Source organism: Tiliqua scincoides, chromosome 1 (assembly GCF_035046505.1).
Source record: "Tiliqua scincoides isolate rTilSci1 chromosome 1, rTilSci1.hap2, whole genome shotgun sequence".
Lineage (NCBI taxonomy): Eukaryota > Metazoa > Chordata > Lepidosauria > Squamata > Scincidae > Tiliqua > Tiliqua scincoides.
Genome location: NC_089821.1, coordinates 282,113,799 through 282,128,971, shown reverse-complemented (window position 1 = coordinate 282,128,971; position 15,173 = coordinate 282,113,799). Strand labels below are relative to the sequence as shown.

Here is a 15,173-nt window from a genome sequence, read left to right as displayed (position 1 = left end):
AATAAGAAAAAATACACAGCAGTCAGCAATAAAATGCACAGTAAAAAACATTGATTGGTAAAAGCAGCACTTATAAGGCCTGGAAGGCTTTCCTAAATAAGAAAAAGTCTTCAGGCCCCGTTGGAAAGTTAATAAAGAGGAAGCTGTCCTCAATTCAAAGGGGAAGGAATTCCATAATGCAGGTGCCACCACCGAGAAGGCCCTGTTTCTGGTCGACACCCCCTCACCTCTCTCAATGTCGGCACAACCAACAGGGCCCCCTCTGATGACCTCAAAGGACTGACCCGGCTATGCAGAAGGCAGTCTCTCAAATACGCTGGTCACAAGTCGGTTAGCTACGCCACTGACTCTAGTCCACTATGAATGTTTAGAATCCACTTTAAACGTGTTCTAAGCCAGTGACCAGCAACATCCAACCTTCCCAATAGTGGTATCTCTAGGGTTGGTGTCACCCGGTCTGCTAACTCATGGTGTCACCCCCATCAACAGCCCAAACCTATCCACACTTCCCTGGGAGTAAGCCCCATTGACTCAGACTTACTTCTGAGTAGACATGCATAGGATTGGGCTTTAAGCCATTTCTGCCCAGTGTTGCATATACGCAACAGGGATCAAATGGGTACATCTGTGGGTTGGCCAGAAATGGCTTAACTTTATGTATTTATTTTACTAGAGAACAATTGCAATTTGCACTGAAGAGCCTGTGGGGTACAAGCCAGTTCCTTCTCTCCCGGATCGGTTGGGAAGCAGAAGTCTCGGGATCCCCGGTGGGGCGGGGCAGCCGAGCGAGGGCGGGATTGCCAGCAGCGCTGCCTCCCCGCCACGTGGTCCCGGCGACTGCAGCCGGGTAGGGGGGCAGCGTCCAGCGGCAGCGACAAAGGAGGCGAGGAAAGCGGCACTCGGTGGCTCGGTGCGTGGCAAAAAACCCCGTCTTTTTCGGGCCGCGGACTGGGCTGCATCTCGCCGTGGTGGGGCAGGGAGAGGAAGGGGGGCATCCCTCTGCGCCGGCCGTCGGGCACTGCAGGGGCTGGCTGTAGCCTGGACGGGCGGCAGAGGCAGGGAGCCGAGAAGGCGCTTCGGAGAGCGGCCGTCGAACCCGACCAAAGCCCAGGCTGCGGGGGGGGAGGGATGCAGCCACTCGGATCTGGTCCCCAAGCCCTCTCCAGGCAAGCAGGCAGCGGGCGGTCGGAGGATGCGCCGCTCTCTCTCTGCCTCCCGCTGCAGCAGACGTGGTCCTCCTGCCGGTTCTCCTGCAGCGTAGACCAAGCCTAGTCCTGGGACTGCTCGGATGCTGGGAGGGGGATGCGAAGCGTGCCTGGAAATGGTGCGGAATTTCTCTTGGGTGCGACTGTGCAACCTTCTCCGTGACTGCCGTCGGAAGCGGAGTGCTGGGCTAGACGAACGCGGCTCGGCAGGATGTCTCGCTGTAGCCTTCCCACCTGGCCTGTTTTCGCGCGCTCCCCCCACCCCCGTTCGCAGTCGCTCAACGTGAGAAGCCGTGATACAGTAGCAGCTCGAAGTGGCTCGGAACAGCCGCCAGGGGGCACTCCATTGCATGGCATCTGCTGACGTGGGTGCTTGTGCCCCCCCTTTTCCCTAGGTCAGCCCTTGAATGGTGCCAGGATGAAGGAGGTGCTTCTCACCACTCTGCTCCTCAGTGTGTCAACCAGCTGGGCAGCACCAAAGGATGGCACCAGCAGGTACTGGGGGGAAGGGACACAGGAGCACTGGAGGTGATGTTGCCCTCTTGGGCACAGAAAGGGGCAGGGTGGCCTCCTCCTGCAGCACCGCCTTTCCTCCTTGTGCCTTCTAGACCGGAGGCCCCCAACGACTCAAGGCACCAGTCTGTGCTGAACCCCCTGCACCCAGGAAAGGAGTCTCTCTGGTGAGTCACCATCATGACCCCCTTTCCCCTCTCAGGGCTGCTTCCAGTTGCTGGGCCCAGCAAAGCATCGTCCCATTGCACAAGGAAGGCCCAAGGGGTAGGGTAGTCATGCACTTGGTACAAGCCACGTTTGGAGGACGATGCTCTCCAAATTACACCCATGGCTTCATTGTTACTTCAGTAACTACCCCACAGGGTTTATGCCCAAGTAATGCCCTCGCTGCCCTCTCCTCTCAGGTGGGTACCTCAGTCTCCTGTCTTCCTCCCCCTGTCAGTGTATTTCCAGCTGCACCTGCTGCTTGCTCAGGGCTTACTTTCTAGCCAGACCTCAGCCCCCACACCTCTTTTAATTGCACGCTTCAACCCTAAGAGTAGAAGCCTCTGAACATGTGCAGAGTGCTCTTCAGTACTGAATAACTGTGGGCAGCTCGCATGGGTTGTGACATGGTTGTGACATGGATTTGTGGACAGCGAGTTTTGCTTTTATTCCAGGCAAGACTTGGCCCGAGATGCCCATTTCGCCCGCCCCCTGCAAAATGGTCAGTGTGTCCACCCAGGGCCTTGGTGGGGTTGGATGACCTCACTGCCCAGACACAGAGGCCTACTGCTGTAGTCTGACATGCCCTCTCCAAGCCACACAGCCCTCTCCGTACTCTGTGGCAAGGCTGACCTGTGGCTTGGTGTGTCTTAGGGCGCTCCAAGATTACCTGAAGAATGCTGGGCAGGTGGACAGGGATGCCGGTGCCATGACAAGGGAGCAGGGTAAGAGCCATCCTCCTGCATGAGGCCAAGCCCCCCCCCCCCCCGCATTAGCTGCCCCAGGCTCTAGTCTGGTCATTGCCTCAGGGTGGCACAAGGAGCACTGGGCTGCCTTGCCAGCTGCCTATGAGGAGGTCTAGTGGGGCCTGAGGCAGATTGCAGGTGCTGCCAGACCTGGGTTGGAAGCTGCTGGCTGCTCTCGGGCCCAGACAGGCCATACAGTGGAGAGACACTGTGTGTGAACAAACTGTGCCAACTAACCTGAGAGATCTGGAGATCTCCAGGTCTAGAGAACTCCAACAGAAGAAGACCACAGAGCAGGGATAGATGATGGCAGACAGCCTCACAAAACCAGTCAAGAAGTAAATTAAAGCCAAGTGTTTGAATGTTTATTTGTTAATTTTTCCAGCTAGCAGATGAGAAAATCTCTCCCATTTCATGCAGCTGGCCAGGCTGGAGCAAACCTTACCCAGTTGGTCCAGAGAACTCTGCTGGAGAGGGGGGGTGGGAGGAGAGCCTTATTTTGACCAAGGACATTTCAGTCCCCTTCGAGACCAAACTCATGAAGATTTCTCTGGATCTGCAAAAGAACCTCAGACAAGGAATGCTGCATTTTTTTTCTTTTGGCCACCCTCGCCTGGCATTGATCCCAGCCTCCAGGCTGCTTGCTTCTGGCTTTTAGATGTGGCTCTCTCCCCAGCCTTCCACCAGTTGTAGCAAGGCTTATGCAGTGCATCGGAAGGCTAAAAGTAGGAATCTATGGTTGCTGTTTGCACTGTCCTGCCCTGTGTTTTGGATGGCTGAGGGTCACTGCGCACTCAGGTAGACACTCTGATCCCTTTGGCCCCCCTTTCCCAGGACTAGCATTGCCACAGTGACTTGTGGAAGGCCAGCTCCCTTAAGATTCACAGAGCATTAGAAATGGTTCTGCAGGCTTTAAGAAACAGAGAGAAAATTCTCTTTCCACATTGAGAGTTTGCAAAGGGTGACAGCAGGAAGTGTAGAATATGTGAGCTGTCACCCCCTGTTCCCCTGGGGCAGAATCTCTGCAGACCTCTTGCCTCAACCACAAATCCTGGAAGCTTGGGGCAGAGAACCAGGCCACTTCCAGTGTTTCACAGACTTGCTCATTTCTCCAAAGCCAAGGCTGCTTGCTTTCCAGCAGCACCTCATTGTGCCACCTGCTCAGAATGTGCCCTTCTGACCCAGGGGGCCCTGGCAGAAGGTGACCTTTCCTCACATTCATGCACAGCAGCTCAAGCTCAGCCATTGCAATACCCAACTGTCTCCATGGTGCCCAGCATCTGTGCTGCCCAGCTGGAGCAGGGGACTGCTGTTTCTGTGCTTGGGATAAGGTACCTTACCGTGGCACCATCCTCCTCCCCATTCCCCTCCACTCCTGTGAGATCTAGATCCGAGGCAGCAAGCACTTCTGGGCAGAGGAAACAGACCAATGAAGGGCTTTCACATGCTCAGCTAAGGTGTCACTGCAGGGAGGGGTAGGGATGTAAATCCTGCAGCAGCAGAAAGGGTGATTCTATTCCTTGAGAGTGGAAATTACGTGGCTTTTATTGCATTTCTTCCACTGTAACTCCAGAGAGAGTGAATCTCTGGCAGTCTCCCATATGACACTGCCCAGATCAAGCCCTGCTAGAGTTGGCAACAGAGCCTTCAGACTCTGGTCCAGCTCCACAAATAGTGCAACATGAATCATGATAGTCAGCACTGCTGCTTATTATTATAAAAACACACACCACTCCCAGAAGTGACAGACTGGGAAGGAACTGCAGCTAAGCTGGTGTAGGGGCAGCAGTGGGGCAGTCTAGAGAACATGAGGCTTAAATGATCTGGAGCTACATTGGGAGGAAGAGGGCCAAGACCTGGGGGAAAATATCTGCCCAGCGACAACCAGCTCCTAACCATTCCTTCCCCTGGGCAGCCTTGCCCCTCTTGGACCTGTGACTCACACCCTCTTTGTACCTCCCTCCCCACAGCTCTCTTGCTCCTTTTTGCTCTTCACGACTATGACAAGAGTGGGCGTCTGGATGGACTTGAATTCATGTGGCTGCTGAATGAGCTGGCATCCGAGCAGGCAGATGGGCAACCTGGGCCTGACTTGGTAGGAGGCATTTTACCCCCTTGGGTGCCTTTACCTCTGGTGGGGTTGACATCTCTGCCAACACTAGGAGAAGCATGCTCAAGTCCATTCCCTGATTCTGCTGCCCCAAATGGGAGCTTGCACCCCCCCCCCTTGGGATCCCGCTCCCTGTTGGCCCCTAAGGATGTCAGACCTGGTCCTCTGTTGCAACTTCACCTCTCTCTGGGAGAAACAGCTCTGGACTCATTGTGGGCAGAGCTCACACCCTCTTGCAACAGGAACCCCATGGCAGAGGGGCCAAATGCAGGCTCCTGGCCTGAGGCTTGCAAGATGCCCACTTGAGAGCAACAGAAAGAGGGACAAATACTCCTCCCTTCCACCCTACTGTGTTACTCTGCTAAAGACAGAGACAGGCCAGAGTTTGCCCTTCTCACTCCCTTTCTCTCAATAGGAAAAACAAACTTACCAGCAATGGCTCGTGGCAGTCCCAAGTTGGCATCTCACAGCCAAGGCTGTTCTGAGTGCCAGCTGCTTTCTCTTTGGAGGGGGTGCAGTTCAGGAAAGGTTCCACCCATCCCTTTGGCATGTCAAGGGTGGGTACAATTGGATGGGAAGATGCTCCAGTTCAGAGGTCTTGAGCAGGCCTGCGAATAGATCTGCTTGAGCCCCAGGGCAATGATTCTGCTAGCAAGGTCTCTCACAAGCACAGCTTGTGATATACAGCCAGGAGGACACAGGGTGGAACACTTGGACTCAACCAGGCCCTGCTTGTCCTGGGATTGCTGGTTAGGCTTTTGTCACCTCCCTTCTAAATTAAATTCTGGGGTCTTCGTTTTTAATAACAGTGCAGAAGTGTGCAGAAAATTAAAACAAGGGAGAGCGCTTGCAAGGCAGCTGCCCAACTTCAGCAGAAGGAGAAGGATTCTTTATCCACAATGACCACATAGCCTTGACTGCTCTCTCCCACAACAGGTGGTACTGACAGTGGATGGTATCTTGGAGGCACAGGACTTGAACCGGGATGGGTTGTTGGAACCCTCAGAGCTGCTTCTTGCTGCCCACCAGGACCAGGCCCCTGGCTTTTTTGCCACCCCCAATGGAGAACATGGAATCGTGCAGTGGGCACTGGATGGAAAAGCTGATGGGCCCCCAGGCCCCCCTGATCAGGAAAGCACAGCAGAAGCCACAGCTGCACTGGAGACTTTTCAAGAAGAACAGGGCAAGACAGAGGCCCCCTCCTTGAACCCTCCAGAGTGGGGGTTTGACCACGAAGCTCCAGTGAACACCCAGGGACAGGCGGCTGAGATGTCACCTGGGCAAGGAGACTGAAACACAACTTACTCGCGAGGAGGCTTGGGACCAAGAACTGAAGGAGGGAGGCCATCTGGGGGTCACTGCCCATGGGGGCTCACAGATAGGTGGCTTGCCAGGAGGGCACCATATCACCACCCAGTCCCTACTGCTTTTGTTCCCCTCCCTGCCAGCCAAGTGTGGCTCGCTGCTGTACCCCATTATGCCCATGTCATCAAAGTAACTTCAGCTACCTCTCCTGTAGTCAGCTGCCATCTAGGGGTTCCTACAGGTATCCCCTTTCCAGCTGCCAGTTGATGCTACTATCCCCTCCTCATTTTTAGCTCATTCAAAGCAGCAGCAGAGGAAGACAATCCACCTATATGTTATCAGACCAAAGCGGCTCTCCTTCCTTTGCTCACCCCCCCAAAAGAAACTATTCCACCACCAAAGGGCAAGCAGGTGAGAACCATCCATGGGCCTCTTCCCATAGAAGCCATCATCTAGGATCTCCACCCCAGCAGGGGAAGAAGCCATCTCCTCTCCCTCCAGCCAGAATTCTGCCCACCCTGCAGAATGTGCAGAGGCAGGGAGCAGATCCCTTTTATTCCCCCTGGCCAGGGCCCTGCACTTCTCACTCTGCACGCAAGGGCCAGGCTGCATCCTCCTCGCTCCTTCCTGGCAGGTCCCTTCATTGCTGCATGGCCCATGCTTGGGCCACCTCTCTTGCATTTCTTCCTGGCCCTGCCAATAAAAGGTCTTTCATCGGAAGGTGCTTCTGCCCCTAAGCATTGCTGTGTCCAGGAAGTCTTTGTTGCAGAGAACAGTCTGGGTCATGCTGCTGCCTACAGAGTAGGGGAGCATCTTGGACTGGCATCAAGCATCATCTCCTGGGGACAGGCATTGAAGCAGCCATGCCCCTCCTGTGGAACTTGCATTCAGAGGCAGGGCAAGCTGCAGGCCTAAGTGCTTTATTAGGTTTGGATCCTGGAGTGGAAAAAAGGCAAATGTCCCCCTGCCCTGGCCAAGAGCCTCGGGGCCAGCCAGGTGCAGCATCTGTAGGACAGAGGGCCAGGCTGGGTCTCCCACTCCTGCTGGGCAGCCCTGGTGTCCTTGGTGAGGGCAGTGCACCACTGGGTGCCTTGGGTCCGTGGCTGTCTGCAGGGTCCCAGCCCCAACTTCCAGCATGCAGGTCACACAATCCCGTCGTAGCCATGCACTCCACACTTCCGACCAGCCACCTGGCACCCGTAACTCACTGCGTCAGGAAGGGGTCTCCCTGCCACAAAAAGCAGGGTATCAACTCAGTGCCAAGACAAAGCATCACAGCCAGGCTGGGAGGTTGTCTTCTCACTGCCTGCCCTTGACCTCCTCGTAGTCCCACTCAACTGTGTGCAGGGCTATGAGGGACATAGAAGCATCCAGTTTGGGGGGGGGGGACAGGTGGTTTGTGCTAGATAGATAGGGGAGGGAGGACTCACCCCTGCTTAGGGCAAAAATCACAGCAGCATTGAATGTGTCTCCAGCCCCCAGAGTGTCCACAACAGTGTCAGGGGAGAAGGCGTCCGAGTGCACCAGCTGTCCATCTGCCCCCATGGCATCTGCCCCACACTCAGCCCAAGCACAGATCAAGGTGGCTCTGGAAAAGGAAAAGGGAAGGTCTTCAGGATGAAAGGAGGGGATGCAGGAGCCCCCTCACTAGCACACACACTTGCTGAGTCTCTCCCCCCCCCCCCATGAATGAAGTGGGAATCAGAAAATGAAAGTGCCCTGAGTACTTCCTGAAACGCCTCCCAACAACAAACATATCTTGCTGTTATGAGGGAGACTGGGGATCAAGCTGGGCTCAAGGTGGGGAGATGTCAAGAACAAAAGATGTGGGAGAAGTTTCAGCAGAGGAAGTTCTGCTCTTTGGAGGGCAGCCCTCTTCACCCCGCACTCCCAGAAAGGCAGGAGCTCAAGTTGTTGCAAATCAGATAGGTTGAGGTGTGAGATCCAGAAACAGTTCCAGAGCAGCTGAGGACAGGAAGGAGAGGCTCTGTCCTATTGGATGGAGCTTGAGGCCTCCCACTTCTGTAGTCCAACACTCTCCGATCTTTCCCGTCATAACACTGCTCCAGAGAGCTGCCCAGTGACTTTTGGGGCCTTCACCTACCCTGGCTTCACACGCCCATAGAGCCCCTTCACAGCCTCTGGGGCTGAGGAGAAGCCCAAATCTTTGGCCACATCTTTGCTGACAAATACCTGGAGGAAAAGAGGAAGAAAGACACAGTGGCTTGTCGGGGCTAACCCGTGGTGTGGTCAGTAAGCTGGCTTCAGAAACAAACAGGAATGTCCCCAAACACAGCAGGAGCCCTGCTGTCCCCATCAGCAAACAAAGGGCTGCCCTTTCAGCAGGAGAGGCACCCCGTTCTCTCCACTGCGTTGGTGAACTCTTCCTGAAAGGATTTACTTTTACACTCTTGAGGCAAATCTCTGGCATAGCCTACAGGTCCAAAATGTGTACCCAACATATGGGGATACAAAGCTGCCACGGCCCACAGCCAGTCAAGTGCGCTGCTACAACAACTGTGCACAATGGCGGGTAGCTGCCACCACCAGTGCCCAGGGCGGTCTCCAATGCTGTTCTCCTGCTCCTAGGAAGCTCACCAAGCAAGGGCAGCACCTTGCACAACATGGCTACAGCAGCAGCACCCCTTGCCTGTTCCCAGATGGACAGAAACCAGAGGGCTGGGGCACCTGGGAAGAGAAGGGTGCCACAAAGCAGGCACCATGCCAGGAGGACCAGCTGCTGCTTCTGTGTTTCTCCTTCCATGGAAAGGGGGAGCTGCAGGGGAGAACACCTGCTTCAGAGGGGTACGATCTAGGGAGGGTGTGTGCTCAGGGACCCACCAAAGCCCAGAAGCAGCCTTTATCTGTCAAACTCTTGGTCCTTCTCAGTCAGTATTGCCTCTGCTAACCTGCAAGGCCTCGCCAGAGTGTCATGTGCAGGTCTCCTTCCCAGCTCCTCTGCCACAGAGCTGCTACAGACCTTTCCCTTGCAACGTCACAGAGGATGTGTTGGGTTGTGCACTACAGGCATGGGGGGGGCAGATTCCAAATCCCAAGGAGATCTTCCGAGTTGGGGAGGGGTGGTGGCCCTTAATTTTGACTTCTTCCTCAAACCAGAAACCTCTGTTCAGAAGTAAATTCTGGACACCCCTTTCACACCCATCAAAGGTCCCCTACCACATCTCCATAGCCAAAGAGCTGGTAGAGATCCGGACGTGGTTTCTCCACCTCCACGGACGTGGCCACTCGCTGAGATGCAGGGCAGGTTCGGTTATGCTCCTCCACCCGTTGTAGCATCTTCACCTGCTCTGAGGCATTCCTGCCCTGGGACAGAGGGCCGATCTTAGTAGGGCAAACCCACATGTCTGGGCCTGGCCCTACACCTGGAATCCCAGACATTGGCTGTGTCCTTGATCACCAGCCATGCCTGCCCCAGAAGATGGGAGACCTCACCACCATCATTTGCCCCTTGGAGGACAGCTAGGGTTAGGTCAGCAAAATGCACTTTGCCTTTTGGGGTTGCCCTTGAAGACTATCTGGACACTCTCCAGCCAGTGATGAATTCAGCCACCTGGCTGCTAACAGGCATGAGCTGCTTCCTTGTGTTAGATCTGCACTGGTCCCCAACTCACTTTCAAGCTCAGTCGTGGTTCTGGTTTTGACCCACGAAGACCTGCTGATCAATGGAAACTTCCCCCCTCTGAATTCCCCAGAGATGTGCAATCCTTTGAGGAGGTGCTTCCTTATGTGGAGACCAGGTTGGCTTCAATGAGACATAGGACCTTTTCTGTCCTGGCCTCCAGGCCTTTGGGCTGCCCTCTCTCAGGTCTGTGTGGTTCCTTCTTTATCAACCTGATTCCTGAAACAGGTTAAAATCCTTCTCCTACCTGTGTTTTTGGAGGATGAGTCTGACCACCCTGTACTCATTTCTTATTCTTGGTTTTACTGTATTGAGGCTTTAAATTGTTTTATGATTTGATTCCTGCAGCTTTATCTCGCATACTGCTATGGACACTTTTACTGAAAGACTATTTTTGTATACTCTCATCAACCAGTCAAGCACCCCCGAACTGCCAATGTGAGGGGCAAGCTGTGAGAACAGTGGTTTGCCTAAGGTCATCTTGAGAGTTCAAGATGAGATGAAGCTGGAATTGGCAGAAGACCATTCAGACCAATGGGGCTGTGGCACCAACAGCACTGAAGGTAGAGGAGTGAGGAGGAGAGACAGAGCGGTAACAGGATCAAGAGATGGAGGGAGACCTGGAGAAATTTGGCAGGCCAAGTGTGGGCCATGGGGCATCAAATGGGGAGAATGTGCGTGATCTGTGCAATGCTTGACATCAGCCATGGGTGGGCAAATGGCTTTCCATGGAGCCTGCCACAGAAGCAGATGGTTTCACTTACTCACCTCCCAGTGGATCCATTTGTATTGCGACAGGTTGACCTGATCAAAATCAGCAGCTGTCACATCTGGAAGGTTGCTGAGGAAGATGAGGAACAAAGGTCCAAAGAGGGAAAGCACACAGACCCCACCCCCTTCCCACAGCTGGAGCAGGAGTTCTATCTACACCTGCTTGGGACCTTCCACCTTCGAGGCAGCAGAGTTCTGAATAACAGTTGTGGGAGGCAGTAAACAGAGGGGGGACTGCTGCATTTGTGCCATGCCTAAGGGTTTCCTGAAGGCCTCTGCATGGAACTGTGGGAAGGGCCATGCTAGACTAGATGGGCCCTCCACAGTGACCCCATGATTGAGGGATGCATTGCCGTGTTCCATCTCTGTAGCTCAGGCACCAGGGACAAGTGGTGGCAGGTTCCTGCCTTCCCTTCCTGCTTCCAGGCTTCCCAGAGGCATCTGGTGAGCCATGGAGGGGGGGAGGAGAAGGGTACAGGACAGGATGGACCCTCCTGGGCCTGATGCAGCTGTTCTGCTGTCTCTTTCACTTCATGAAGTCTGAGCACTGGGGAGCCCCTGTGACCACATTTTGCAGCACTCATGATGCAAAGGGTTAATATTCACTTCTTTCCATGGGGACTGAACTTTACCCTGGAAAAGGGGATCATTTTAATGATTAATGACTTCTACACAGGAGATGCAACACCTGCCCCCAGAGCAAAGGCCACTAATAGAAGAACACCAGAACCACAGTCCAGAGCATGGACAGGCCGGGGCTTTTCATGACCCTTGAGAATCATTAACCAGGTCCAGCCACTGAACTGGAAATGGGCTAGGGGAAGGGTTCTGCTCCCCATCAGTTAAGAGAAGCCCACCCACTAGCCCATCCCCACCCCCATGTGGTGGTCTGAGCACAGTTCCAGACCCCTGGGATGTGGAGGCCTTCGCTCTGACCTTGGCACCAAAATGGGGAAAGGGCAACAAAAGGGCTGAACAGCTGCTGTGGTTGCCTCTTGAAAGGGGCCCTTTGGGGAGGGGGTGACAAGGTAGCATCCAAGAGAAGGGATGACGACCCTTCCCCAGCCCTCTTTTCTTCCCCCCAGTTCCAAGGCAAAAAGCCCCCGTCACCCCCCCTCCACCCGCTAGCATTTCCCAGCTGGCGCACTGGAGGCTGAATCAATCATCAGTCAGCGAATCAATCAAACTGGGACTGCAGGCACCATAAGGAGGTACCACCACACAAGCCCCAAGGAAGGGTGATCGGCACTGGCATTGGGGGAGATGATTGGCTGCACCTGGCTGCAATTAACGCATGAATTGACCAAGGATTTGCAGGGGGTGAGATACTGATTGATATTGCAGGGACTGTCTCCCTCCCACTGGGTGGCACCACTCTGGGGCAGTTGTGGGGACACCCTCCCTCAATCCCCTTCCAGCCTGTTCAAGCAAGCCTCTTGACTCCTGCATTCAGGGACTGGAGCCACTCTCCTTCAGCTGACATTTCTGGGAGATGAGGATTTAATCTCAAAGGGGAGTGGGTCAGGTGACTTAATTTCCTATTCCCTCGTAACCTCATACTTGAAATGAAAGACAATTTCTTTGTAGATCTGGATGAGAGCCTGGTGGTCTCAGCTACTCTGCCAGCCATAGAACAACTGAGTGATGTCCTGTCCCACCTCTGTTCTTCCCATTTGTTGAACAGAAATAGCAGTGAGCAGGCAGGACTCTGCGTCAAGGGGTCATGCAGCACATCAGCTTTTGGCCAGCTCTGCACCAGCCCTGGGCATGCCGCATGCTCTTCTGTGAAGGCACAAGGAAGGGACCACCTTCCCAAGACACCATAACAAGCAAGATGAAACCCACCAAACCCCCAAATTCTGAGTCCACATTCCTCATTGTGTCTCTGCTCACCTGAGCCACAGCCATGAGGCTGTGTCGACATGCAGAGGCAAGAGACTAGGAAGCTTTCAGCCACTTTTCATAGCTGCACAGGAAACATGCTACAAGGCAGAGAAAAGCAGCACCTCCAAAGTTCTGCACATCATCAAACATGTAGAAGCCCACTGCCCTCCTTGGCATCCATTCCTCTGAACAATCTCAGTTACCAGCTTCTTTTGGCAAGGGGTTGTGAGCCAAACTGGGGAACACTGCTTGCTTCATTTCTAATTGCCACACAAGCTCTGCCATGGAAGGGCGTCTTCAGGCAGGGAAGCCTCCCCTCTGCTCTTGCTGCCATCTCTTCACACAAGAAAGCTCATGAGCAGCCAGGATGCAGGTCTCTCACTGTCTTGTGTGCTCCCTGGGGCATTTGGTGGGCCTCTGTGAGATACAGGAAGCTGGACTAGATGGGCCTATGGCCTGATCCAGTGGGGCTGTTCTTATGTTCTTAGCCATGAGGTGTGGAAGTAAATCTTCACACTGTACTCATGGCTTCCACAGAATAGTCACAAAATGAAGAAGCTGTAGAATTCCACAAAGTCTCAGGTGAAAACTTGCATGTGACAGGACCTATGTATGGTTGGATCTCTCCTCCAATGTGTAGCTACGGAGGGCTGCCAATTGGCTCCTGCTTGCCAACATAATAAGAGCCCTGCTGGAGGAGGCCAAGGATCCATCTAGTCCCGATTCCTGTTTGTCAGAACAGAGAAAAGGAAATAGTTCTTTACCCAGCATGTGATCAATCTGTGGTACTCCTTGCCACAGGATGTTATGGTGGCACCTGGTCTAGATGTCTCAAAATGGGGATTGGACAGATTTATGGCGGAAAAGGCTATCACAGGTTACAAGCCATGATGACTATGCAACCTCTGGGTTTTAGAGGGGAGTTCAGGTGCAAGGGAGGCAACAAGATATGGGCATCTTGTTTTAAGTCCTCCCTGAGACATCTGGTGGGCCACTGTGAGACAGACAAAGCTGGACTAGATGAGCACTAGGCCTGATCCAGCAGAGCTCTTCTGAAGTTTTTATCTACTGTAGGTCCGTGGAGAGGGGGCTTCAGTTCCTACAAAAGCCCTTGCCTCTCCCCATTACTAGTAGAATACACCATGCAAACTAGCTAATTTGTTTTTGAAAGAGCAAAATTCACACAACTTATTAAGGTCTCACAATTCTGCAATTCGTGGTGCAAAATTTGAGTTTCCTTGACCTAGAATTGTAGCTATCCTTAAAGCGGGGGAGAAACCAGCTGGCTATTTTCCAGAGTTGAGCTCCACGCCTGTTCCAAGGGAAGGGAAGGACCTTTAAGGTGGGGCATACACTGACTCAAAAGAAGGCTCACTGGGGTGAGGGAGCCATGCTCTCATTCCTCACTTCAACTGGAATAGTGAAGTGAGCTTCAACAGCTGAAGCACTTGTGTCCTGGCATATCCGCAGGAGGGAAAGAATGGCTGACTGAGAGAATGGGAGGCCAAGGGAGTTGCTGGGACAGGCAGATGTCCCTACAGGATTGGCTTTGGCCACCTGGCCCTCTGGCGCCACCCACTGGCAGGGGGAATGGAGGCAGCAGCCAGGCCAGATCTTACGTGTCATAGAGAGTGACTGTCCGAGAGCCATTGCTCTGGTTAATGAGGCAGCAGGCACATGGTGTCTCCCCCCAGCTCTGCCAGACCAAGTAGGTGACATCCACGCCACGGCGCTGGAAATCAGACAGGATGAATCTTAGGGCCAAGGGGAGAGGAGAAAAGAGGGGTTAGAGTGCGCAGCGGGGAACACTCTTCTCCCAACGCACCTTGCAGCATGGAGAATGGTGCGCGTGCCCGAGGTCGAATTGCTGATCACCACCGAGGTGGGCAAGGCGCATGCTGGGTGCATGGCCAAGTGGGTCAGGTCCACTCTGTAGTGCCGGAAATCGTCACGAACAAAGCTAAGCAGGCAGAGAATGTTAGTGCCTGGGGTGGGGTAGGGTGGGGGCTTTTTGCAGGGACGGATCAGAGAAGGCAGAAGCCCCCACTGCCTCTCTGCCAACCAGCAGACCCACTGCTTCTAGCTTACTCAAACGTCCACGGAGCTACAGGGAAACACGAGATCAGACTCCTTTAATTGCTTTAGGGCAGCGATTCCCAAGCCCAGCCAGCACCCTCCAGGCCCCTGCCATCTCAGCTCCAAACCGACCAAGCATCAAGAGTTTCCTGAAAGATGCCAGCTCGGGTGGGACATGGGTGGGCCATCGACGGGGGGGGGGCGTGACGGTGCAAGTCCTGCAGCCTGCGACCAGCCTCTCAGAGTCGGCCAGCTATTTCTCTCCCCGGGCACCGACCCCGCCCGCTCTGCCACTTACTCTGCAGCACTGCCGGTTGCCAGCGAGCCCATGAAAGCGCACGGGGCGCCCAGCAATGCCAGGACGGTGCAGGTGTTGGAGGCATTCCCCCCTCGCTGCCAGCGCTGCGACAGGCACCTGCAAGGACGGCAGCGCCCAGCCTAAGCCCGGCAGAAGAGCCCATCTCTGGCTCGGGGGGGGGGGCACCGGCCGCACACCCCACCCCAAGCGAGAGGCAGGCCCGGAAAGCGACAGCCGGGGCCGAGCTGCAGGCTTTGCCCCTCTCGCGGGTGCAGCGGCTGCGCTACCTGGTGTCCGTGTCCTCCTGCGGGTAGCGGTCCACCACGCTGATGATGTCCAGGCACACGAGCCCGACGCACAGGATGGGCTTCTCCGCCATCGACACAGCCCCAGCACCCGTCGCTCCTGCTCTGCCCCGGCT

The 15,173-nt window shown here is 54.6% G+C and overlaps 2 protein-coding genes across 2 annotated transcripts; one reads left to right on the top strand and one right to left on the bottom strand.

Annotated features, from left to right (window-relative positions):
- The first annotated feature begins 1,623 nt into the window (after window positions 1-1,623).
- CGREF1 (cell growth regulator with EF-hand domain 1) lies at window positions 1,624-6,783 on the top strand. Its single transcript, XM_066623867.1, has 5 exons — window positions 1,624-1,700; window positions 1,814-1,885; window positions 2,550-2,647; window positions 4,639-4,763; window positions 5,715-6,783. The coding sequence occupies exons 1-5, from the start codon at window positions 1,624-1,626 to the stop codon at window positions 6,069-6,071; spliced, it is 729 nt and encodes a 242-aa protein (XP_066479964.1). The 3' UTR covers window positions 6,072-6,783.
- Window positions 6,784-6,997: 214 nt separating this feature from the next.
- KHK (ketohexokinase) lies at window positions 6,998-15,173 on the bottom strand. The gene is made up of 8 exons (XM_066612021.1): window positions 15,040-15,173; window positions 14,753-14,869; window positions 14,204-14,338; window positions 10,492-10,564; window positions 9,261-9,407; window positions 8,188-8,276; window positions 7,514-7,671; window positions 6,998-7,311 (listed from the first exon to the last, which is right to left on the bottom strand). The coding sequence occupies exons 1-8, from the start codon at window positions 15,129-15,131 to the stop codon at window positions 7,226-7,228; spliced, it is 897 nt and encodes a 298-aa protein (XP_066468118.1). The 5' UTR covers window positions 15,132-15,173; the 3' UTR covers window positions 6,998-7,225.